This window comes from Crocodylus porosus, unplaced genomic scaffold (genome assembly GCF_001723895.1).
Source record: "Crocodylus porosus isolate Cpor-Errol unplaced genomic scaffold, CroPor_comp1, whole genome shotgun sequence".
Taxonomy (NCBI): Eukaryota; Metazoa; Chordata; order Crocodylia; family Crocodylidae; genus Crocodylus; species Crocodylus porosus.
The window spans coordinates 39,417,006-39,441,762 of record NW_017728911.1 but is presented as its reverse complement, the minus strand read 5'-3'; the positions used below and the strand labels follow the sequence as shown (position 1 = coordinate 39,441,762).

The following is a 24,757-nucleotide window of genomic DNA, read 5'->3' as shown; positions in this document are numbered from 1 at the left end:
GTGTAGACTGATTGTAGTCCATTTCTTTTGGCAGAGCAGGGTGCCTTCGGGAGCATAGAGGTGGTTAGCCATGTTAGGAAGTTAGGCAGAAGTTGGGGCATGGTGGCTACCAAAGGGATGAACTGGTTTGGAGAGACATGAGCTTTCTTGGGCAACAGCCTACATCATCAGATGCTAAGGCACTTGGATGTTTTCCTTAGGGACTCAGTGACCATGCGAGACTCCAGCCCACCACATTAAAAAAAAAGTCCTTCAGCCACCCTTCTTGCAAAGGGAAGCTTGCAGTGAGCCCAGCCCTAACCGTCTTGCAACCCAGATAGGGGTGCCAACCCCCCCGGGTCTGCTGGAATCGGCATCCATCTCCTGGGGACCATTGAAAGCAGCCCGGGAGACCGATCTTGCGACCGGGTTGAACAGTACGATTAATGACGGTACGTCATGCTGGGAAAAACATCTCCCGGAAGAGCTTCAGTCAGAGTTGGCAACCCTAAACCCAGAAGGCCAAGAAAGGGCCCCGCCTTGCTTTTAAAGTCTCAACATTTTGAGGCGATGACTCAAAACTTTTCAATAGGCGATGCTGGCAACACGAGCTCAGCACACAGGCTTTCTTTGCAAGCGCATGGGACTTGAGTATGTGACCTGGGACTGAAGTCACACAGTCACCGCTTCGGAGTCCTCCACTTACGTCAGTAAAATGGGAGCAGCATGAATACGGCCAGAATATGAAGCCTGGCAGAGGCACGAGGACACTGGCTGCAAATGCTCAAGGAGGCAAAGGAAACTAGGTCCCGGCCAAGCTGCTCCCTCAGGATCATCCCAAGTAGGCCATTAGTGACCCAGCCCAGCCAGGAGCTAATACGTGTTTCCAGGGAAATGTTTATACATGAGCTGGCTGGACGTAAGTCAGATGCATTGCTGGGGCAGGACTGAAACCCACTTCGCACCCAACGCCCCCCGTCCCGTACTGGGCAGACACACTGAAGAACTGGGGGGAAATGCAGGTGTTTTACTTGGGAGACGGTCACCCTCAAGTCCTGCTGTGTAGCACAGTTAGCTGCGTTTTCGCCTGTCAAAAAAACCCCAGACGCACCAACTTCTGATGTTCCCTTTAAATTGGTTTTTGGCCATGTATTGTAAAAGGAACACTACCCCCTGCTTGTGCAAAATGTGGGGCTGCTCATCTCCAGCCCCTCCTGTTGCCACAGTCATGAAGAAGGCTGTAAAGACATGGCTCCAAAGGAAAACCAACCCAAATCCAGCTGTCCTTGCCCATGAAACGACGGCGACTCTCCCCGAGCTATTATTACTGCATTGAGAGGTATATTTTCTACAGGCCGAGGCCGCGAAGAAGAGCAGAGGAACCCCGCCCGAAATGCACAGGCATCCCAACAGAGGGCGGTGGCGCACAAAGCCATCTCCGAATGTGTTGCACAAGGGAGGACAAGAAAAGGAGAGCCAGGCAAAAGGACTGTATTTGTTTTTCCCTCAGAGGAGCGAGATGCAACAAACTTCCACATTCACAGCAATGAAAGGAATATTTAAGACAGCGAAAACATTCTCACTATCCAACAGATGGGGGGGAAATGCCAGAGAAGCATCTAGATGTACACGTTCATCCCAAATGATAACAGTAAAGACATATTACTAGGGAAGCAGCCCCGCCAGCCTCTCGACTGCATCTCGTTGCAACCGAAACGACAGAGCATGCGTCTTCGCTGCACGGAATAAAAAGCCTGCAGCATTAATGAGACTGCACACCAAGCTGCAACCTCCCACAGGGGGATGGACCTGCAAATTAACCAGCAGTGCCTTCCCATGACTGGCGTTTTGATAGCGAACGCCCAGCTAATCTTGCTGAATTATGCGTATGCGTGGAATTTACTGGCTGAGTTCCCCAGCCCGGTTCTTCTGGATGGCATTCATTTTTCCTTGCTGCAATCATGGCTACAATCGCGGTCTGAATAAGCACTGCTTGAGGGAGTTTTTTATTTTGCTCATGCTTAGAGACACGGCTAGGGCGACTGCTGAGTCAGGTTGCACGGCTCTGCCCCTCCGCAGCTGAAAGCAGTTGTCTAGACTGCCTTTGCTTGCAGTGCCTGGGCCGTTCTGCGGGTGAGGGAAAGACTTTTCTTTCCTTTCAATTCTGGTCCAGGCCTCGAAGCCCAGGCTCTCCCTCGCCCACACGACAAAAGCAATTCCAGCGCACGAAGTTTTTAGAGGGGAAGAGCCTGATGCCGAAGAGTGGACAATCAATCGCTAGAGAATCTGCAAGCCGAATGAGTTTTGACGATGCTGCTTGCATATCGCAGCGGCACGGCGAGGCGGGATGCAGAAGGGGGTGTGGGAGGAGAGGAACAGATGGGAGGCTGCGAGAATTTATGAGGGAAGTTGGGTCACAGGAAGAGAGAGTATCAGGGCAGGAAGACGTCGCAATTGTGGTATTTCTTTCTCATGCATACCACCCTAAGGAAGCAGCTTAACATTGGCGTTAAGAAAGCTGGGGCGGGCGGCATCTTGTTCAGAGAGGCATGAACTTTTGTAGGCTATAGCCTACTTTTCCAAATATTATGAATTCTCGGAATATGTGTATCTAGGGTGGCCATCAGGGAGGACATTCTGGTTTTCTGCTGCTCCGTCCTCTATCGATACGAAACCCGACGCCTTTACGACCTCTATTTTTCTCTTCAATCCCGCAGCAATCATCCCACAGCAATTTTCCTTCAAGAGAAAAATAGAGGACATAAAGGCATCCGGTTTCTCATCGATCGAGGACAGAGGACAAGTGGACTCTCCTCTGTGGTGGCCACCCTACTTGTATCTCATCCACACGCAACACAGACTTGAGATTATACTAAGTCCTAAAGTCCTGGTCAGACAGACTACATGAAAAAGTATCAAGATCTTCCCTTAGATCTCAAGAGGATCTCAAAGCCTAGTTGATGCCATAGCAAATGTTGAAGTTGTTCACTCTTGAGGTGGTCCGGGTCGCTCTTCTCACTTTGCTCTTTTCTGGTGTCCTGAATACACCTGCGTATCCGTGCCATCAGCACACTGAGCTACAAGTGAGCTCAAAAACCACCTGGGGAAAACCCAAACTGGATTTCTAAGGAGGAGCTGATCTTTGCAGATGGCCAGTGCTAGTCAGCTCTGACGCCAGGGAGTTTTCCTGGAGGCAGCAGGGCACAGGAGACAAAGCAGGAGAGCTGGATGCCATTTCTGGACCAGTGTGAAGCTATGACAATTTGGGGACGAAGCTGGCAAGAGCAGCCTCCTGCTTTTTGTGGCTGAGCCTTTAGTCGCCCCCAGTGATTCTCAACCAGCAACTCAGTGCGAGTCCAAACAGGTGTTGGGGGTGGGAATACAAATAATTTTTTCCCCCCAAAAACAGTGTAAGGAAGGGTTTAATTTTTCCATCCAAATGAAATATTTCAACTTTAATATAACAAATGTTGGGGGTTTCAGGTTTTTGACATATCCTCACCATTGCTTCCCACTGGAAAGCATGAAAGAAACTGGGAGTCCAAGGAAAATATTTCCTTTATCCTTTATCTGCTCCCCTCCTCCCCCCTATTTAGATAAAAAGTGAAACATATCCAGCAATGCACAACTTTGATTCTTCAGGACAGTGTCTAAAACTCTTTGCCTTTGCCATGACCTTTACAGAGCTTTTAACCACACTTTCTTGGGGATTGGCAAGACTTTTGCAGTCTCTGTACTTGGACCTTTCTTATATTTCAGGCTGCCTTAAGAAAGCAGGTGGCTTTGGTTTTAGGTAAGGACACACAGGCAGGTTTGTATAACAAGTGACTGCAGTTTCTGATGGGCAGCCAGAGGGATATGTGGCTCAGTGCGTGGTATGTGTTTTAAAAATAAAGGAGAAAGGATTCTTGATGAGGAGAGGGCAAGAATGTAAAGAAAAGGCAAGTTAAGAGAACATTAAATCCTAGGGTAGAATTGCAGTATCTAGGTTACCTTAATTATGTTCAGCTAAATATGGATGCCAATTAATTAGAAGGCTGCTTATTTCCAGAGAAAATTGGTTTCCTCAGAATGAACTAATCAGATTCTATTTTTAAAAATGATGAAATTATAAAACGGCACAAAGGAGTGTATCTCCAGCTTCCATGTCCCGCCAACCTCTGTTCTGACTAGAGTGTATTAAATGATTGTCTTGATATTTAATATTCTTGCGACTTCTGAATGTTTGGCAATAATTCCTCCTAGACCTGACTGCACCCTACGTACAGGGTGCCGCCTGCTCCTAGGCCATGGATGCCACGATGGGTTTACCAAAATTAAGGTGACTTGCTGGCGACAAGGAGTTAATCGCTTAAACTTTATAACTGCTTAAAATTATTGAAGTCTGGATTGGCATATTCATAATTACAGGCTGAAAATTCAGCAGCGGAAACACAGAGTGGAACAGGGAAAACACCGCCAGAGATGGAGACTGAAATACTTAAACAATTTAGATAAACCTACTTGTTTTTAGAATATTAATAAGATTCAAGCTGTGCATCACAATTAAAATGCTGATTACAGTTCCTTCCATCGGCACTTGCTTCTACTCTGAAAACTAAAGAAAAATTCAATAGGGACCTTGAAAATTAACTGGAAAGAAAACCCATACACCTATGTGCTCAGGAAGGTAGTGGCACAAAGGAGTTAATACGTGAACTGTGGCAATATTTAGGCAAAAATATTTTCCCATAGCTGGTGGTCCAGGAAGTTTTCCATATCTGTGCAATAAACAGCTACTATGCTGGAAGCTGGAGCATTTACCAAATGTATATTGTCAATGAGGGACCCCATGTTTCTTGGAGGAAACTAAAATCTGGGTGCAGCCACTGATGTCAAGCAAGTTACCTCTCAGACTTAATCTAGCTCTTAAAGTAAGGCTAGCAAGCCAGGCACATACAGCCAGTTTGGTCTGCAATCTTTTTTCAAGGCCTGGTAGATTTGGGAACTTCTCCAGCAATTTGTGGACCAGCCAGCACTTGGAAATTCAGTATCATCCTGTACAGCCTTTTGCTGTGTAAGAGCTACAGGCATTTGGGACTGATTATTATACAGCACACGCCACGTGGGAAGACGTACGTGCATGCTCCTCCATGCGCTCTCATGCATTTCAGTTCACCCTCTGGTACAGCGAAGCGCTGATATTAAACGGCAAATGCTGCCTCCGTGGCAGAAGCCAGTGGAGAAACACCAATGCCAGCGTTGTGCATTCAAGTGGAGGAAACACGTTCCAGCCAAAGGGAAGAGCCATTTCATGCACAACGTTGCAACCGTACACCAGCTCTTCCAAGGGGTAGTGCGAAACGTGAGCCGCGGCAATGGCCGTTGAGCCATGAATGAGCACAACGGACAGGCATTGCTTTCCTCACAAAAAGCAGATCCCCATAGGCCCGTTTCTGAAGCATCTGCTGAACCACCAGGAGTTAAAATGCCATGAGCTAATCTAACAGAGTTACTTCTGAGCTCCTGCAAAGAGCTGAAGGAAATCTCCGGACCAGGGGCGGAAGTTAAAGTGCAAGGTCATCTGCTGAAAAAAGAAAAGCATATTCCAAACAGGAGTATTAGTCAGTAAAAGTTTGTGGGATTATTCACGTGTATTAAAGCAATTTACACTGGTAACTAGCAGGCAGCTCCAGACGCTGCAAAAACAACATTTAGCTGTGGATTAAATTTGCTTTTAAAAATGGCTCATCATTCACCAGTCATCAGAAACGGAGTCCCACCAAACCACGCATGAAGTTTCTAACATGTAACAGGCAGGAAGGTAAGTTTTTTAGATCGGGAGGCCGTGAACTAAAAAATGACAACGCTATACACTCTGAACACCTCCCGCTGGTCAGCTGCGCGCGGCGCTTGAGTCTAGGTGGTGAAAACTGAATACACACCCTGACTTTAAGTGCAGAGAACGGAAAGTCAAGGCATAATCACCGTGACATGAGTGACAAGCTGAGCTTTGAACAGACTGGAGAAGGCAGACACAAGATGTGTGGAGGATGACAAACTGCAAATGACAATGGTGCAATAATCTCTCCTCCAGACTAGACAGCATAGATTTGGCAGCAGAAATAAAGAAGAAAAGTCACTAGGACCTTGTGACAGAGTCTGAGAATTAGGGAACACGCCAAGGCAAATTTTCATGTTGCAAAACCCCTCTTAAAGACTGAGGAAAGGCAGAATTCAGCCCTGTCTTACCAGGACGTGAGTCCAGGTGGACTCGAATCCTTCAGACTGAGAAACAGAGGCTCAGCGTGTCCCTGGAAGAGACGGAAGGAGTATCAAAGCCCGTTCTGTGACTCAGCTGTGCCTAAGACATGGGTCCATTGCTAAGATCGAAAAGTAATCTCATACAAACCTCACTCGAGTGTTTTACGGTGCAGCTTATCATGAAAGAAGAGTTGCAAGAAAGTATTCAGTACTACCTCAATCCCCCCTCACCCTCCAGAGCAACACTACAGCATCTGTTTTCCACATGCCCAAGATTTCCATTTCCTTCTTTTGTATTTGTGCCCCGATGCAACCTTCAGTACCTCGACACTGAAGATCTGGGCCTCTGATCAGCTCAGGACTCCCTGCAGCTCTACAGCAGTTCTCATGGGTCATGGAGGGCAGCAGAAGATGACTTGCTTCAAGAGCACCTAGGCCCATAAAAGAAGGTTTCTGCCATTTCATTTGGCTGCTGCAGGGGAAGGAGATAAAGTCTTGCCATCCTGGACACTGCAGGCATCTGCCTTTGGGAAATTCTGCATTGTGGTTGTGTCACACACACTTTTCTAAAAGGGTGTGTCACACAACTTGGCATGTCCGCACAGAACAAGCTTCTCACGGTCTGTTGGGATGTGCCCAACTTAAACTAGATGGCTCAAACACTACAAATGTGGGGGCTTGGTCCTACCCTGAGCAGAGCCATTGAGAGAGATGGGGCTTCTGGTGAGAATAAGGTCACACAAGCCATTATGGAGGGAACAGACCTATAGGGTTGCTAGGAGCAAACTTTAAGGCCAATGCGTCAGTGCTTATAAGGAAGCACTAGATGAGACCTGAGAGAGGCCCTCAGACTGAGAAGCGCAAGGGCCACAATAGCAAAAACTTTTGTACACAAATCTTTGATTTTTCCTCCCCCCAAAAAAGATCTAAAGGAAAATACCATTTATTAAACCTGCTTTCAAGCTTCACTTCCATAAACAAAAAGAAAACCCACAACCCCCCCCCGCGAAGATACCAAAGATTGAGGCATGTCACCATCGTATTAAAGAGATTCCTGGGACACAACATCTGTTTTAACAGCTGTGCTTTAAGATTACCACTGAATTGCATTCAGGTTTTGTTAAGGAAAAATGACTTACTTGTTCCAGAGGAATGACAAGAAAGGACCCTCCGCCGGCGCTCTCCGTCACGATGGCGAGGAACTTGGCATTGACTGCACAGAAATGGTTGTCGTGAACGTTCTTGGTAATTGGAATCCCATCAAAGCAGTGCTCTCGGTTCGCCACTTTCCCGTAGACATTTCGAAACTTTGAGCTGCGATACTGTGGGCGCCATGACATCTGTAGACCAAACATGCAGAGATTGTTAAAAATGTCCACATTTCAGGAGGGAAGTGATGCAGACACACAGTAACTCCCAGGGCTAACTCAAACGGAAACACCCCAAGAGTAGCTCAAGTCCTCCCTTCATGTCAGTAGGACAGAACATCGCCTGCCACGTCCTTCTATGCGAATATCCAAACATCCTCGAAAGGCTCAGCTTCCCACTTCTCATTTAGTTCACCAGTCCGGAGTTGCAATGGGGACACTCTCCCTCAACTTGCAGACAGATCTGGGAGAAAAAAATCATTTAGGCATGGCTGGGAAATTGTTCTAACGTTCACTTGGAAACAAGGACAGCACAGCCAGCAACATTTGGATAATCATCGGACAGTGACAGCAAAGCTGGGGAGCTAATGAGCAGGTGAACCAAGCTCCGTGCTAATGATGAACTGCTTGGTTCACCTTCTTCTTGTAAATGTGTGCAGAATTATTCTCAAATTCATGATATCGTTGAGGAAAAACTGTGAGCTGCAATTCACTGAAACTGGAACACAGCTCCAGTCATTTGACCTTTGGACAGTGCCTTTGGACATCCTCCCAAAGCACCTAACAAGAATAAAGAACATCCATCTCCATGATTTCAAAATACTTCTTCATTATGAAGGAACAAGGCACGCTGAAGCTAATGGAAGTTGGGTAGACTGAATGCAAGTTAGCATTTAATAAAACAGTGTATACCACAGATGCCCATGGGGCTTTGGGGCTTCTCACAGCTACCAGAGCCGCTGTGTTGGCATGGCCAGCACCACGTGGGTTTGTGTCTTTGGACATGGATGAAAATGAACTGCCTACTGGTACCTGTCAATGAGGATGTCCACACAGGGAGCTATGCGGAGTGGCTACTGTGCTTTAAATTCAGACCCATCCTATTCTGCAATAACTTCCCCCCTTTGCATTGTTGGAGCACTTACCCATGCAGATGTGGCAACTCTCTACACAAATAAAAAGACCCCCAGAGACCAATTTGCACAGTTTCCCCTATAGATACACTCATGCTGAATCTGTTTGCAAAGGGAAAGGAGGGCAGTTGTAGGCTCATTTCTGAATGTTTTCAGCTCCACTTGGAGATTGTGTGAAGCCCCCCCGAAAAGGCCAAATAAAACAGACTTCCATCTTGAGAAACAGCGCTGTATTATTTGTTACCTTCCATCGGGGAGAACAGGTCCTTACAGTGCAACAAACCGTTGCTCCTCCCCAAGGACTTAAGTGTTTAGAAAAGCATAAGCACTTAAGCCCCCTAGCAGCAGCACCATAAGTGTTTAAACCTCTATCGACACACTCTGACAACTGCACAGCTGAGGATTCAAAGCAGCTTATGGCTCCCTAACTAACATCCACCAACAAACGCCATGCGCCTGCACTCAAGCAAAAGGCCTCATGCTCATCGCATCTCTCGACAAGTATCAATAACAGGCACATCTTTTCCAGACCCGGCTTTAATGAATACAGTAGTAACACTTATCCTATCACTTCCACTGCCCCAGCTGCATTGTGTGGAGCATCCCTTGCTGAAGACTCTCGAAATATAAAATGCTGCCGTTCGGCCCATTTACGCTCTTCTTGTGTGGCAAAGTGAGGTTGCTTTCTCTGACAGGCAAAGCTGCGGAGGTGGGGAAAAAAATCAGGGAGCAAGGCCTGTTTTTTGCATAAACGCATAACTTACCCAGAGAGGTGGTGGAGTCTGCATCCTTGGAGGTTTTTAAGCCCCAGCTGGACAAAGCCCTGTCTGGGATGATGTAGTTGGGGCTGGTCCTGCTTGGAGCAGGGGGTTGGACTGGATGTGACCTCCTGAGCTCCCTTCAACCCTCGTTTCTATGATTTGATAATAACTGGGCTATTCTAAAGGCTCCATGACAATGCTTGCTATAATAGACTTCATAGACTTCATGGACATCAGGGCTGGAAGGGACCTCGGGAGACCATCGAGTCCAGCCCCCCGCCCAAAGGGCAGGAAGTCAGCTGCGGTCGTGATTAGCAATTAACAGATCCGGTTCACATGGCTTAGTTCTTGGCCAAACAAATGGAGATATATTCTGCAGAGGACTAACCTGAACCCAGAGCATCAAAATGATGGATGGCTTATTCATCCTTTGGCAAACGAGGATGTAGAGATGCAATGAGATCTTGTTCTCTCACAAAGAACATTATTTTTGTAGGGTTTTGTTCTGCATCTAGCATAACAGCCTGTCCTTCCCAAAGCTCCCTGGAAAATCCCCAACGACAATAGTTAGAAAGCACCTCAAAAGTCCTCTCTAAGCCATGCTACCTAAGCTATATCACGCCAAGTGGTGCTTCTACATGGGACATTTTTAATTGCTTACAAAAGAAGGCTGTTTAAAAAAAAATGCAGCAAGTCTGGCGTTGTCGAGCCAGTCTGCAGCCTCCTCTGATGAGGAAAAAGTGAAGTAGCAGGTTGCAAGTCAAAGTATAGCAAGCCCATCCAATGACCCACAGCTTTAACAGGATGGGTTGGCCTGGTTTACAGGAGCCCAAGTGATTCAGGCTAACAGTTCATCTGTCACGTCCAGATGAACGTGCCCCGTGTTCCCACAGGTTAACCACCTGCCCCGCACCCCGCACGCTCTGACAGAGCGATAGGGAGATGTGCCCTCTGTGTCTCTTTACAGCAAGTTCACCACGTAGGAAGGAGCTTCTAATTTGGCTTTTCCTGGGGGCACTTGGAAGCCAATACGCTGATCACCGGCCCGTCCAAGCAATATCAGTGACAAGGTCACACGTGGCATCATAAGATTTTTTCCACACATAACATCTGGAGATGCAGTTGGGAGAAACAGAGGAGCCCACGCTCGCCTTTCGGGAGCTGCCAGCCCTCCTATTCTGTCGTTCCCTGATATGTCCAGAGAAAGCTTGGAAATTTTCCTTAGACTGGTATTTTCTCCCTGTGTTAAAGTCCAGAGCAGATACGACCGTTGGCATCCTCTAAGCAGGGAGCTACTTGCAATTTTGAAATTGCATTAAAAAAATTATGACGTGATCTGGTATTTGGGTTCCAGGAAGACACATCCCCTCCTGGTGTTTGATTAATTCACCAAATTCGCTCAACTAGTCACTGTCAAACGGCCCGGTGTAAGCAAGTTCAGAGATTTATTTTAAAACTCAGAGCTGGCCGTTCCAAGGGCCGTGATGGATGGAGCTGTCCTATCCATCTGGGACTCAAGAAAGTGCAAGATACTGTAATTTTCAGGATTTCAGCCTCTTTCTATTTTTAAATCCCTGTTATTTGTTCTTTCACAGAACTCGGGGCAAACTTCCATTCTGTTCTCACCCTGGGGAGAGGAAGCCATAAGCCCGAGTGAATATTTCACTGGAGAAATCTCTCATTTAACCTCAGCCACTATTTCCTGTCAACAATGTCAACTAGCTCCAAAGGCTCTGTGTTGCCTATAGCCAGGAAGCGTCAGTGAAAAATCTGGAAATTGCTTCATGCTGCTTTGTCCAGAAGAGCCACACTGTGCAATGCAACAAACACCGCTCCTCTCGGGGTCTAAGCAATTCTTTAGATCCGGCTCCTTCCTGGAGCAATGATCGTTTCGGTGGCCAAAAGGCACACCGGCGGCGTCAGAAATAGCTCATCACGTCATGTGGGAGACTTGAGATGAAGTCTCGCTCAAGCCATCAGAGCTTGGGAGCATCGTGGGGGTGGAGGCAGGGCATCCCAAACCGGCCTCCCAGCTGGGGAGGCCACCAGCTGCACGGCCCACGAGGAGGTCTTGGGATCCAGCACAGGAAGTTGGGTGTTTGGAAGCAACAACAGCCAGGGAAAGAGCATGGGGCTCAAAGCTGGATTAAAGGGCAAGCAAGACAAGGGAGAAACCCCATTTCAACAGCTGCCCGCAGTCACCAAGAATGCTAGGATCGCTGGTGTCATCATTACCCCTTTGCTCTCCGTGTTAGGGAAAGTCATACAAATCCACGGTGAGTTATATCGCCATACAGAGAGAACAGCTGATGAAAAAGATCTGTAGGAGTTTCTCCTCTAAGAAGAAAAGGAAGAAATATGCTGTCACAGTTAGCAAAAGAAAACCGTCTGAACGCGTCTACAGGAGACGCTGCTGCGCAGTAGTGTTGGGGGGCACTAACCCATGGGGGCCACTCACTGCACCGCAGCAGCAGAATAAAGCATGCGGGGATGCTACGGCGCAGTCATTTAGTTATGCAAATACTAAATGACCGCGCCGTAACAACTGCGCAGTCCACCGGTCACGTAGACACGGTCTTGGAGTCTGATACGTGATCCTGCAAAGAAAGGAATGAAATATTTCTATGGTTCTCCAAGTCCTTATGGCAGGGCACCTAGGCAGCCAGGAAGGCACAGTGAGATGAAATCCTGATGGCAATAGCAAAACTCCCATGGGTTTTAACAGGCTCAAAATTTAACCAGTAGTACTTCAAAGTGCAGCTAAACAGGCAGCGGGACCTGGGTGCCCTTCCTAGCTTTGCCGATAGGGCAAGCCGCTCTGGTTTCCCTCTCTGAAAAGGGGAGAGTGATTCTTCCAGCTGCGCAAAGGCTGAGTATTGTGATAGAAGCTGCCGTCAGTATGTTGAGACCAGCCGCTCCGCTTAGAAGAGCAATTCTTCAGGAGGTTATAATATAGTTGGCAGCCGGCTGGAGAATCCTTCCAATCCAGATTTATTTTATGCATCTTCTTAAGTCAAGTTTTTACAGACTTCCAGGGGAAATATGTTGACATGAAATAGTGCATCCAGGCTTTATTTTCACAGCAGCATGTGAAAGATTGCAGCAAAACAGCTCATGAGGCCAACACTGCTGCCTGTCCTAGCATGAGCAGCACCCCAGGAAGACGGTGTAACTATTTGCTTCTGGGCCAGGGGGTCCACTAACCACAGATCATCACAGTTAATACATATACATATATATATATATATATATTATGCACACTATACTCCATCTTACAAACACATTCAGCTGGTTTCTTTTAGGATTGATTTGCTATTTGGAGCTATGTGCATTGTGGAAAACAAAGTCATTCTGTAGGGATAAAATAATTGAAGTTGACTTCAAAAGGCACAAAGCTTGCATGTGCCTAAATAGTCGCTCACTTCCCAGCCCTAGGAAGACTTTGCACTTTGTTGCTACAAAGTTCAAGAACAAGTTCACCTGTTTGGGAGTTAGAGGAAGAGTCTCCTCTCACACCACTTGGGCACCTGTGTTAGGGGCCTGCATTACTTCTGATTTACGGCGGCAAAATAATGAGCCCCATGCTGTTTTGTTCTGCACCTCCATGCTTTCCAATCAGAGCAACTTCAGTGCATGTCAGCTGTCCTCAGGCCTTAGCAGGAGGGTTGTACTGTGGCTGATCTTCCACATGGCAGGTATAACGCCACCTCAAATACAGCATCACCGAGCATGTGAAGGACAATTCAGTTATCAAGAGCAATTCTCTCCTCCTTCAGGGAAAGTTGCTTTTATCAGTGCTTTGTTCCATGATTAATGCTAGAGGGCAAAGCTTTGGGATGCCTGGAAAGTCAGTTTTAAAACCCTTGGTTTCCCCAGCCCTGATCCTGCAGCAGATTACTTTGACAGAGGTTAAGCTTTGCTGTCTGGGACTTTTCAGGAAAGCAAGACCTGGACTGCAGCCCCATCGTTACTTTTCTGCAATTCACACATTGAGGTATCTGCTCTCAATTGCAGGAAGAAAAACAGATATTTTCAGGCTAACCTCCTGCTAAAAAAAAAACTGTACCAAAGAAAGCATTTCCTCTCAATGAGCACAGTCAACTCTTCCTAGAGACTTTGTACACTAATCGGATGGAGAAAAGATTCACACAGTGGCAAATGCTGGATTTTAATTCAATCCCATTGTTAAGAGTTCAGGGTGGGAATATCCACAGACCCTTTGAAACAAATGTTGGGGATGCACGGGTGAAGTGGAGGCGATACCTGAACGAGCAGACACAGAGATGAACTTAACTCTGGAAATCCTTGTGAGGCTATACCAGAATTAAGATATCCAGCCGCGCTGTTTTCCTTCTGACAAAACCTGGAAGTGGAGTATGTAACCATTATTTGATGCTTGCTTTTAAATATAAATTCAGTGCGGTTTGACAATGCAGCATCTAAATGATGCTGTTGGTGTTCCCAAAATGTGGTCATTGTACTTTGCATGATACAGGTTTGCAAACAGCAAACCGCTGGGGCAGAGTTTAGGAAACAAAGCAAAAGAAATGTCAGGACTGTGCTGGTTTGGTGGAAAGAGGGTAATTTTTCAGTGAGAAGAAACCCACAAATGAGATTTCTATCAGCTCGGTGTTGAAGGACGTAAGCTTCTATAAAAAGCAGAAGCAGGTCTCACATCGCAGCATGATAAATGGGCAGGAGACCACCTTTTCTGCAGGACCAAAGACCAAAATTCAAAATAGTCAAGTAAGAGACTGACCCCAGGGGCTAGGACAGGATTCTGGTCGCAGCGTGTGGGTACACAGGAAGCAAAGGAAGAGAAATAAAGCTTAGTTGTGCACTTCAACCTATGAACCCAGTATCTTAGCTTATTTACACCCCTGAGTCCATCCATTCCTTTAAATAGGAGCTGAGCAAAGGATAACTATAGCAGAGGTGATTTTAAACTCTAGCAGGTGCTGGCACTCAAGAATACCCATGCATTGTTTCCAGCTCATCAAGTGTGAGGCTCCTAATTGCAAGGATCAAGGCGCTGGGTGGTACTAGCAATGCAGATCTTGATAATGCAGCAAGCCAGTCCCACCCTTCAGTTTACCAGGAGGCTAGTACTGAATTAGGGGCAGCGTCAATTGATTAAGAAAGAAGCCCAAAACCACGCACAGCTGCAGAAGGGGAGGGGAGCTGCTGCGGGAGAAGAGCTGTGCAAGGAGCTAAGCACTGGGGCAAAATGAGGCTTGCCTTGCGAGGCAGCTGCTGCTAAAGCAAGGCCTGGAGCATCTTTGCTGCAGGTCCAGGTGTGCCACGCTCTGAATCCCACTGGATAGTTTAGGCCTCCTCCACTGCTCGCGTCCCCTAGTCTAGGTGGGCGCGTGAGGAGGGGCAGGGGGGAGAGAGAAGCAGGCAGTAAAATCCCCCTTTAGCAGGTAGAAAAATCCCCTTTAGCTTCATGCAGATTGCCCCTCGCACAAAAGCAAGCCAGTCAGGGCTGCCATCTGCCCAGCGGTACAGTTAGACCCGGGACCCAGCCTACCAGGTACTTTTAAAGTGGCAAACCCTCGCTTGCTGTCTGCATCTCCTCCGAGCTGCGGCGTCATGTCGCTCCTTCGAGCGTGCGGAGTAGCACGCACACAGCTCTGTGTTGTATACCCCAAGAGAAGTCACACTTGAGCTTTCTTCAGCTCCCCTTAGAAATGTCTAGCACGATGGGCACTTCAACCCTCCTACTAGGATTATGAGAGAAAGAAAGTTTATTTGTATTTCTACTTATGCTTTGGAATTTTTTTTTTCAGTAGGGAAAAATAAAGCTGAAATGCCGGATGAAGGTCTGAAGCTGTATGTGCATTTGCATGTATAGAGGAGGGTTCAGACGATCCAGAGCAGAGGTCCCCAAACTTCTTCTTACTGCATACCCTCTTCCAGATTTACCACCTGCCTGCGTCCCCCTACCAGCATCCGCTTTATAGTTGAACCCCTTCAAATCTGCCATTACGCAGTTTCTGCCCCCCAGAGATGTCTTGTGTGTCCCCGGGGGTACGTGTCCCGCAGTCTGGGACCCCCTGGTCTAGTGTGAAGGAGGAAAGGGTCACTAGTGTATTCTTCATGGCACTAATAGCTCTCCTTCATGATGAGGAACATGAGCTTGCAGTCAAATGGGAGCTTCCCCCTGACCAAAGCAAACCAATTCTCCTTTCTTTCAATAGATGGCAAACCAGCCACCAGCTATGAACCGCCTGCCCAGAGGAGTTTTCCGCCTGTTGACACCTCTGTGAAAGCCGATGAAATAATGAACTTTCATTTCTACCCAGGAGAACTTTTACAATCTTTTCTCCAATGCCCGATGAAGGGTGTTTGTGCCCGAAAGCTTGCAATGAAAGATTTGATTTTGCAAAAATCTCGTCGGTGTAATAAAAGATATCATCTCTACTGTGAGTCCTGATTGCCTCAAGTCTCCAGAGTTACCCATTAAAAATCAGATCTGGAAAGTTTTTCAAAATACTCTCCGCTCGTGGCAGCATGTCACATCCCGCACGGTGGAAGCAGCAATGCAGATCAGAGACTATGAGGTCTTCCTCCTCATTAACATTTCAGTGGGGTAATGCGAGAGGTAGGGCCATGAATAATGCATTGCAGAGCTCAGACACTTCCCCTTTCTCTCTCTCCCGCTAATTATCTATCTCCCTCCTTCCCTCTTCTGCAATCCCAGGTGAAGCGGAAAACTGAAGTCAAGCTACAGCGCAGGGGGGGTGGGGTTCACCCCTCCCTACTCTTTTTGCTTCTTGATCAATTATTTAAAGCACAGCAGAAAAAATGAAAGCATTGTTAGCTGTTCATGCAGCTCCTCTCCTTGGCATGTCACTCCAGATTCTTGCACTGGCTGCGTGTTTAAATACGGCCCTTTACACAGATGTGCCAAGCGGAGGCCATGCAACAAGGCAAGAGGGGCTCCGCAAGCCGCTGCCCCTGTGGAAAGGTGCCGACGGCTTTCCTGGGAGAGGGTCCGCACCTAGGATGTGATAGATGCTGGGCACTGACTGCCACTGGGTTGTTTGCGAGGGCTTTACAGGGGTTGGAGCACTTTCTCCAAACCATTACCCCTTTACCAGCTTTCTGAGCATTGCAGAGCTACACAAAAGGCCTAATGGCCATGTTCCCGAACCAAATAGCCTGGAGGGGCTTTGGTCTAGGAGCTCCTCCAAGCGTGAGAATTAGAGGAGCTGTGGGAGGAAACTGGGAGCTGAATCAGTGAAGCGGTGAGGCTTGTGCAAGGTGTGGAAAACACGCTCGAGATGCCAGATGGCTGCAGCTGGGAGCAAGACACCTGTGCCTTCCCCGAGGCTTCTGCCAGGGGGATTTGCCCGCCTGCAACCAGTGTATGACCCTCCTCCTGCTCCCTCTGGGCTTTCAGCTGCAAATAGAAACCATACACAAGGCCCCAAAAGCTGCTGCCATGCGGCGAAGGGGGGACAATAGTAAACACAAGGGCAGGCAATGTCCCATGGTTTGGGGGGTGGGGGTTAATAACATGCAGCCTACTCCATTTCAGTGCAGTGAAGTGTGATCTCCATACATCTGGCTAAGCAAGACAGGGTCGCCTGTGACCAACCGCTATCACCACCCGTCGCAAGAAGGAGTGTTTAACCTCTGGCCCGAGGGCCCAATCTGGTCTGTTTGGCCGCGTTATTCAGCACATCCCCTAGGTCCAGAAATGTGGCAGTGGGGCAGGGGTGGGAATCTTAATTTCTGCCACCGTCCCAGACTTGTGAGGAGGCAGATGATGCAGCCCCAGGTCCAGCCATGCACTGGACCTCGGCATGGGGTTGTGCTTCAGCTGGATCTGGCCCCCAGGTCAGATCTGGCACGCGGGGCTGGGCCAGCATGCAGCGTGCTGCAGCCAGACCCAGCGCATGGGGTGGTCATGCCTGTGGGCTCACCCCACACTGCCCCGGGCCCACGAACCAACCCTGCCTATGGGCTCCAGCCTGCAGACTGGCCCCACGCCACTCATCCAGCCCAGGAGCACTGCTAAACCGAAGTGAAATGCATACCCCTCATCTAAAGGAAAAGAAGAAAATAAGCCAATCTATTACCGCTATGGGGTTTCAACCTAATCTAATCTCAGGCTGCTGGAAAGCTGTATGTAAGAGCAGTGCCAAGTGAACCTTAGCTCCAATTTTACAAACTTCTTTGTCCCGGATGCGGCTGATTATGTAAACGGCTTCGCGGGGGTACAGAGCCATAGCCACGGGGGGCAGCGACAGCCCCGCAGACCCGCCTGCAATGATCCCACTCCAGCGCCTCCGGCCTGCCCTAACCCTGCCCCTTGCCCACGTCCCCGGGGCGTGGAGGAGTGCTGCTTACGGACTCTCTCAGGACCGTCTCGCTGGTCAGCATCGAGCTCTCATCCCTGCTGCACAGCAAGTTCCCTCCGGTTACGGTGCATGGAGATGAAATGTTTTTCTAGCAAATGGGAAAACATTACAATGCGAGATGCTGCCAGCAGCATGTGGTCTTCAGGCCTGTCTGATTGCCCAAGAGATAGAGAGCAGAATGCTGTTACTGCAGTTGGGAAAAAAAAGCCCAAGAATCTGTTTTAACAAAAAGGGGATTTAACATAAAGGAGACAAATGCCACTAAACAAAGCCTGCCAAAATACATCTTCACTGTTATTCCAGCTACAGGATGAATTGGAAGGGACACAATGGCTTGTTTTACCCCGTGCTCATGCAGCCTCCTGCTGGGAACCGTGTTTTCGTACCTTGAGCCAGAGCCTCGCCTCGCCGGCCTCCGACCAAGAGCACAAAGCCGGCAGAAGTGCATGTGAAATAGGCAGATGGGGTCATCTGGGGATGAGAGCTCCATAAAAGTGATTAAAAAAAGCACCACCCTCTTGGTATTTTAGGCTGCCGAATGAGCCAAGTCCCCGCGCTGGCAAAGCAGCAGCATTTAATAATGATTCTGCTGCTTTGGCTGGAACGGTGAGTGCTTCGGCATATCCCAAATTATTTCTAAGCAGGAGGAAAGTCACAGTAGCTCTGCACATTTGTACAGCCTGACCTGGGCCAAAACCGGGGGGCGGGGGGAAAGAAAAACAAGCAAAAACACCCACATTTCTTTCCATGCTCAGAAGTCTCCTTGCTCAGCTTGAGTTCAGCTGGAAGTCCTCAGCAGGCCATTTGATCTCCGCGCACCCAGCGTGATGGTGGCTGAGGACTACCGCCGGCCAAAACACTTCATGTGCAAAGGAGCTCTCTCATTATTTTGTCAGACACCTCATTTGCAGCTGAACGGTGGGAACGTGTATGTTCAGCTACCATGGGAAATCAGTCCCCGCAGTTTGTTAATAGCTTTGAGAGCCGGGATGAAGGGTTCAAGGCATGGTTAGGGTTGCTGGCTGTAACTGTGTGGGTCTCAGGACTCAGGCGGATAAGGACATACGCCTGAAGAAGGATGATTGCCCCCGAAAGCTTGCAAAGAATAATTTTTCCAGCTATTTAGTTGGTTTAAGAAAGGATATCCCATCTACCCAAAGAACCTCGCCAGGCATTGTTAGCATCTGTTTTCAGGTACGACCCATATCATGGGCAAAACAGGGAGCCGAGCAGGCAGAACCACTTCACTACTCTCACACAGCAACGGCACCATCGAGGCGACACCAAACAGCTCGTTTTGGCATGGATTTAACAGAGGCAGGGAAACATGGGAAAGACCCCCAAAATCCACTGCTGGTGGAAGGCGATGCAACACTTTGGGGCAGCCTTTCAGGGCTGTGGGATGGGGGCAGCAGGGGTGAGTTCAGTAAAGGATATGGACCCAAACAATTTTAAAAGCAAAAATATATTTTGATTTTTTTAAAAGGAAGTTGTTTTGAATCCTGTTTTTTTTTCTCTCCTTCCTTTTTTTGCCTCCCAGCCGAAAGTATTCACCTATTTTGACTCAACTTCACAAGCAGTTTTGATGCATTTTTGTTGTAACCTAGTCACAGAAATAGAGGAATGCTGTCCAACTCCCCTTAGAAATAGGACTTAAAAAAAAAAAAAAAAAGACATAAGGTCAAACAAGCTCTTAAAACCCACACAACCCTGTCAGTGTGCCCGTGATCCCTGCCAGCTGAGCAGTGGCTGCTCAGATCCTCCCGCACTTTGCTTCATGGCCTTGAGCAGACCTGCCTCAGAGACGTGCCGGCTCCTGTACCGATGATCACCTCGAGGTAGATGCATGCACTACTACACTAAGCCAGAGCTTCACGCCATCGTTTCGATACTGCAGCCCAAGTCATCAAGCATCTTGCAAAAAGGAAAGATGCTTGATGACTTGGGCTGGGCTATCTTGATCTTGAGTCAAGTTCTAGACCTAAAATGGGCAGCCAGCGTGGGAGGCATGATGTGCCCATACTGGCCTGTGTTGAACGGTTCAACCCTTCTCCTCAATGATGCTAGCCAGAGTTTCCTCGGGACCGATGGCTTCCTGGCTGGCTATGCTGCGTTGCTGTAGTAGGGCCAGGAGGGATCAAAGGAGTGTATAACAGAGGCCAGGTCATCAATCCCAGCAATGCAGAAAGGGTAAGTCATGGAGCCTGTTACGTGAGCACTGGCTTTGGGGGAGACTCCAAAGGGGATGCCAAACAACGACAGTCTCTGAGACCCCAGTTCATGGGGGTGGAGTACCGAGTTGCACCAGGAGGACACAGTGATGGATCAGGTACATGCCTCCTCGAATACAAAAACCACGCGTCCTCCTACTCCAGCACAGAACAGCCCTATGTGAACGCTGCAGGAGAGAGACTCCAGGTTACCATGCGTTAAACAATACGGAGAGCAGGAAATCTGAGTCTCAAGCATCTATCTGCAAGCATCGCTTGTGATTGTGGCATGATGTCAGAATACATTATGGCGCCGCTATACAAATCAGTGCCAGCGCTCGTCAGCTCAGAAAAACACGTTCTAGTTTACATGAAAGAGGCATAGTGGAGAAGTGCTCCTTCCAGTAAGGAAGAAATGGCTTTCAAACCCAGCAGGGTAAGTGGGCCGATGGCCCAGAGTCTTGCCGGATGCCAAGAACCCCCAGTTCATTTAAGTCACTGAGCACTGGGATTCTTCCAGTTGTCTCCAATGCACCATGCAGGTTGGATCTTAAGTAAATGTGTGAGGAGACCAGGGAGGTCTATCAGTTTTAGTTCCTAAGCATATCTCAAACTGATCAGTCAGGTTTGCTTTTGCAGCGATGTCCCTAACAGGAAAGTCCTAAAACAGTGTATGGATCAGATCGAGGTATTAGTGGTGTGGAAACAACTGCATTAATGCATTTTGCAGCCCCAGTTTTGGGGACATGAAGATTCTGGAGTTATTCTCTGGAGCACTTCTATTCTATATACCTATATCTATAGCTATATAAAGAATGGAAGTTCTTATATTTTCTTATATATAATGTTCTTCTATATATATTGAATGCAAGTTCTTATATAGTCTTATATAGAGAGAATGCAAGTTCTTATATATTCTTATATATGTTTCTTTATATATAAATAGAGAGAGAATCCAAGTTCTTATATATGCTTATATACATTCTTCTACATAGTCTTATTCTTTATGCTGTCAATGTTATTAAAAGATCTTTTTATTTAGATGTAAATGTAGTTAAGAAACTTGCCTTCTGCCTCCAGACCCCATTGACACAGCAATAGCTGTTTCATTTTTCACTACCTTGCAGTCCATTGTTCAAGATTTTTATAGCCATAACTCTTGGAGTCTATTAGAAAAACATATACATTTTTGGTTGTTTATTGTATTAAATGAGGCAGAAAGGGCACTGTGATACCCAAAAGCTGGTTTAAGTTTATGCCAACTGTGCAGTCGATCTATAAGATATCACTCACAAAAATTTTTGTCTCTTTCAAACCCATTAAAAAAATTCCAGGAAGCTTCTGCTTTTTGTTCCCTCAAGTACAAACTAAAAGTGTCAAAGGAGATAACCCCCCGGGCTATAAAACACATAAAAGTATTTTTACAGACTCCAAAATGCAGCTTTTATAGCTTCTCTCATTTTAATTTTCCATATCATTTTCTTTTATACTGTGTTTGGAGAATGCATTAGCATTGGTTATTAGGATTTACGCTTTGTATAAAATATTCAATAATGTCTTTCCTTGCAAGTTTTTAGTGCACCACAAATGTAAAGCTGTAAAGTTAGGGAACCATTTGGTCAACTTTCAGACGAGAGTGGCTCTTCAAAGAACAAGACTCCAGTACAAAGCAACCATTCAACATGGACACAAACTTTATCTCAGAAAAAATAAACTTTTTAAAGATGTGTATGTTTTAGAAAGACTCCTGCCTTTAAAGGAATGCAAGATGTTCTTGTAGAAACAAAGAGGATTTCTGGATGGGTTATCAGGACTGTAAAGGAGGCTGTAAGGCAGGCTTTCCTTCCACTCCGGCTTTTGCAAGAAAAGCCTCTACTCTAAACCTACTCAAATGGTACAAAAGATTTTCACATTGCAATGGCGTTTTCCTATTACCGCTCCGAGGCTCCCCGAGTACAAGGAAAGCTTTGATCGCTGGAAAATTTTCTATACAAGCTATTGGTCTCTCCCATTTAATTCACATTTCCTCACAATGCCATGAAGCTCAGCAGTTCCTTAAATACTTGCAGGCACAAGCTTCTTTGGCCATTGCAGGCTTCGGATCTGAAGAAGTCATGCTCTTTGTGCCCCATCCTCACATGCTCAATACTCATCACAGCCTCTCTCTCTAGGTGCAAGGAAGCAACGGAGACTGACAGAGGAGTGCCAAGCAGCACCCGCTCTCCAGTTCGGCTCTCGTTCTGCCTCGTGGTGCTGTGAGCGGGTGTTGATCGTCATGGGACAGACAACGCTGTAAAACACTTCCAAGGAATCAGATTGACATTCTGCCTGTACTTATTTTAATGGAGCGCTGCAATACCATTGTGACAGAAGATACCAGCTGTTTCCCCTGGGAACCACCAGGTTTGGCTGGACGATGTATTCCTGGAGGGAAAACATTGATAACATTTTGGTAAACAGAGACAAAAGTGGGATTTCATCAGGATTTACAGCTCTTAATGTTCACGTATCTGGCTTAGCTCAAGACAACTCCCTGAATGCATTCTTCAGCTTCAGTGCCTTTTTGGTTTCACACAGGGCTCGTTTCCGAGTAGCCCCACTTGCCCATTTCTAAAACTTTTAGCGTACCCCCGATTTGCTAACCCCAAAATATAACCGGCTTAGTTATCGGTGATACGCGGGAACAGGACTCACTTCTTGTCTGGGGAATGAGGCGCTTTGGTTAGACAATCTCCCTAAAGTCACATACCAGAACCTGGAGCTGAAACAAGCCTTGTTTATGAGTCTTCTGCACCGTTTTTCTATTGTTTCCTTTCCTTTCTTTACTGGAGAGTGGCAGTCTATGGCACACTTTATATGTAGTAAGTTAGAATGGGTCTCATTCGTTTCTGTACATACCATGCCCTCACCTCACCAAAGCAGTGTGAACCTGACTTGAGGAGAGCCACCTCCAGCTGGAGATATAAATGCCTGTTGGTCAATTAGGTACATCAGGGTTATTAGCAAGTCCCAAAGGGCGTGTATATGAGCATAACATGTTTCTCTTGGTTCTGGACATTTTCGGCTAAGTGCTCAGCCAGGAAACTTCTCTTGGGTCTTAGGAAGGGCCAAACTAATCCAGCTTATGTAGTAAGCAAGGATATTTCAGCCTGGCTTTACAAGTAACCAATTTGGTAATTGTGGCAGTGCACCCTTGGGTGCCTGCCACTTTTAAGGGCTTGAGCAGGCTGCAAAGCAGCCTGCAAGTGAGAGCAGACCCAATCAGTCAGTCACATGGTAGCCAGGGGGCTGCCTGATTGGTGTGAGACTGGGCAGTCTGGGTATAAGATTAGGCCCTGAGGAGCAGAGCAGGCAGTTGCAATTGGGGAGCCGATGGGTGAACACCTCCTGGCTCAAGTACTGCTGCTGCCAGAACATCTGGAGGGCAGGGTAGGAACTATGGGGATGGAGGAGGTTCCTGGTCCTGGGGCATGACCTGAAACTACACCCTGCTGGGGCTGGATGGTGTGGTGGGGCTGCCAGTGGCAGGGCAACCTTTAGGAAATGCCACATCTGTGCTTCCCTAGTGAAAGGCAAGGATGAGGTGCCAGAAAGCCTCAGCCCCTGCTGCTTTGTGGGTGACCCCATGGAGGGGAAAGACTAGGGGACCACATCCTGACAGAAAAGCACAGGGCCCCTGAGTGGGGCCCGAGTAGGCCATTGGTTGTGTTGGGGGCCCAGGTATGTCAATAGACTCCAGAGGCCCAAAGGGCATAAGGCCTGGAAGCCCCAATGAGAAGGCAGAATAGTGGCCCCATTGAGGGGGAGGAGCGAGAGCCAACAGCCATGTAGAGTAGAGCCTGAAGGACAGCACATGGCCCACCTGGAGTAGCCGGAGTTGTGGCCCCAGTGAGGGGGCATGAGGCCCAGGCATGTCCATGGATACCTGAGACCACGTTTGGGCCAGAGGCCGAGTGCAGCCCATCTGTGGGGCCACGGGAAATTGAAAGTGATCTTTGGATGTCACCTGTGAGGCATGGGACACAGTGTAGGGAAGGTGCAGAGCCATGTATTATGCCCTTGGCATCAGGGCCTTAAAATGGGTAGCCTCCTGCCTAAAAGCATTTATGCAATTACATCAAAGGCGTGGCAAGTAAGTTAGGTGGACAGACTGCCCTAGACAGGTGGGCAGGCCAACATTGTGACTGGCCTCAAGATGGCCCCCTGTCTCAGTAATTCAAAAGGAAAAACTGGTCAATCCTTAGCAACTAACTTGCAAAGCAGGGGAAATTATTCTTCATCTCTGTTCAGCACTGGTGAGGCCTCACCTGGAGTTCTGTGTCCAGTTTTGGGCCTCACACTTCAAAAAAGATGTGGACAGTTTCATAGATTCATAGATCCCCAGAGTCGGGAGGGACCCCAGTGGACCATCTAGTCCGACCCCCTGCCCCTGGCAGGCAAGAAAAGAAACACCAACCCTGGGTTCATGTGATCCTAGCCAGATGCCTGTCCAGTCTCCTCCTGAAGACCCCCAAGGATGGGGCGAGCACCACCTCCCTTGGGAGCCCATTACAGATCCTGGGAGCCCTGACTGTGAAGAACTTTTTCCTAATGTCCAGCCTAAACCCACTCTCCAGTAGCTTATGGCCATTGTTCCTCGTTGTCCCAGGGGTGCCCTGGTGAACAGAGCATCACCTACTTCATGTTGCTCTCTCCCGTTATGAATTTGTACACTGCCACAAGGTCGCCCCTCAGCCTTCTCTTGGAGAGGCTAAAGAGGTTGAGGTCCCTCAGCCTTTCCTTGTGGGGCCTGTCCTGCAGGCCTCTAAACAGGTGAGTGGATCTTCTTTGGACCCTCTCCAGGTTGTTTGCATCCCGCTTGAACTGCGACATCCAGAACTGGATGCAGTACTCCAGCTGCGGCCTGACCAGTGC

General features: G+C 47.8%; 1 protein-coding gene and 1 long non-coding RNA gene across 5 annotated transcripts in view; one reads left to right on the top strand and one right to left on the bottom strand.

Moving 5' to 3' along the window:
- Positions 1-24,757, bottom strand: part of CORO2B (coronin 2B) — a 112,998-nt gene that overhangs the window by 49,640 nt on the left and 38,601 nt on the right. For 3 of the 4 annotated variants that reach the window (XM_019533876.1, XM_019533874.1, XM_019533875.1), the window contains exon 2: positions 7,362-7,562. In XM_019533876.1, coding sequence (XP_019389421.1) covers positions 7,362-7,562 — 201 coding nt within the window. Of the gene's footprint in view, positions 1-7,361; positions 7,563-22,202; positions 22,220-24,757 lie in introns of those variants that run through there. The other variant, XM_019533879.1, reaches the window with a different exon arrangement.
- Positions 7,502-18,085, top strand: LOC109309213. Its single transcript, XR_002100832.1, has 3 exons — positions 7,502-7,586; positions 10,728-10,733; positions 18,074-18,085. It is a non-coding gene; the product is annotated as an uncharacterized LOC109309213 (long non-coding RNA).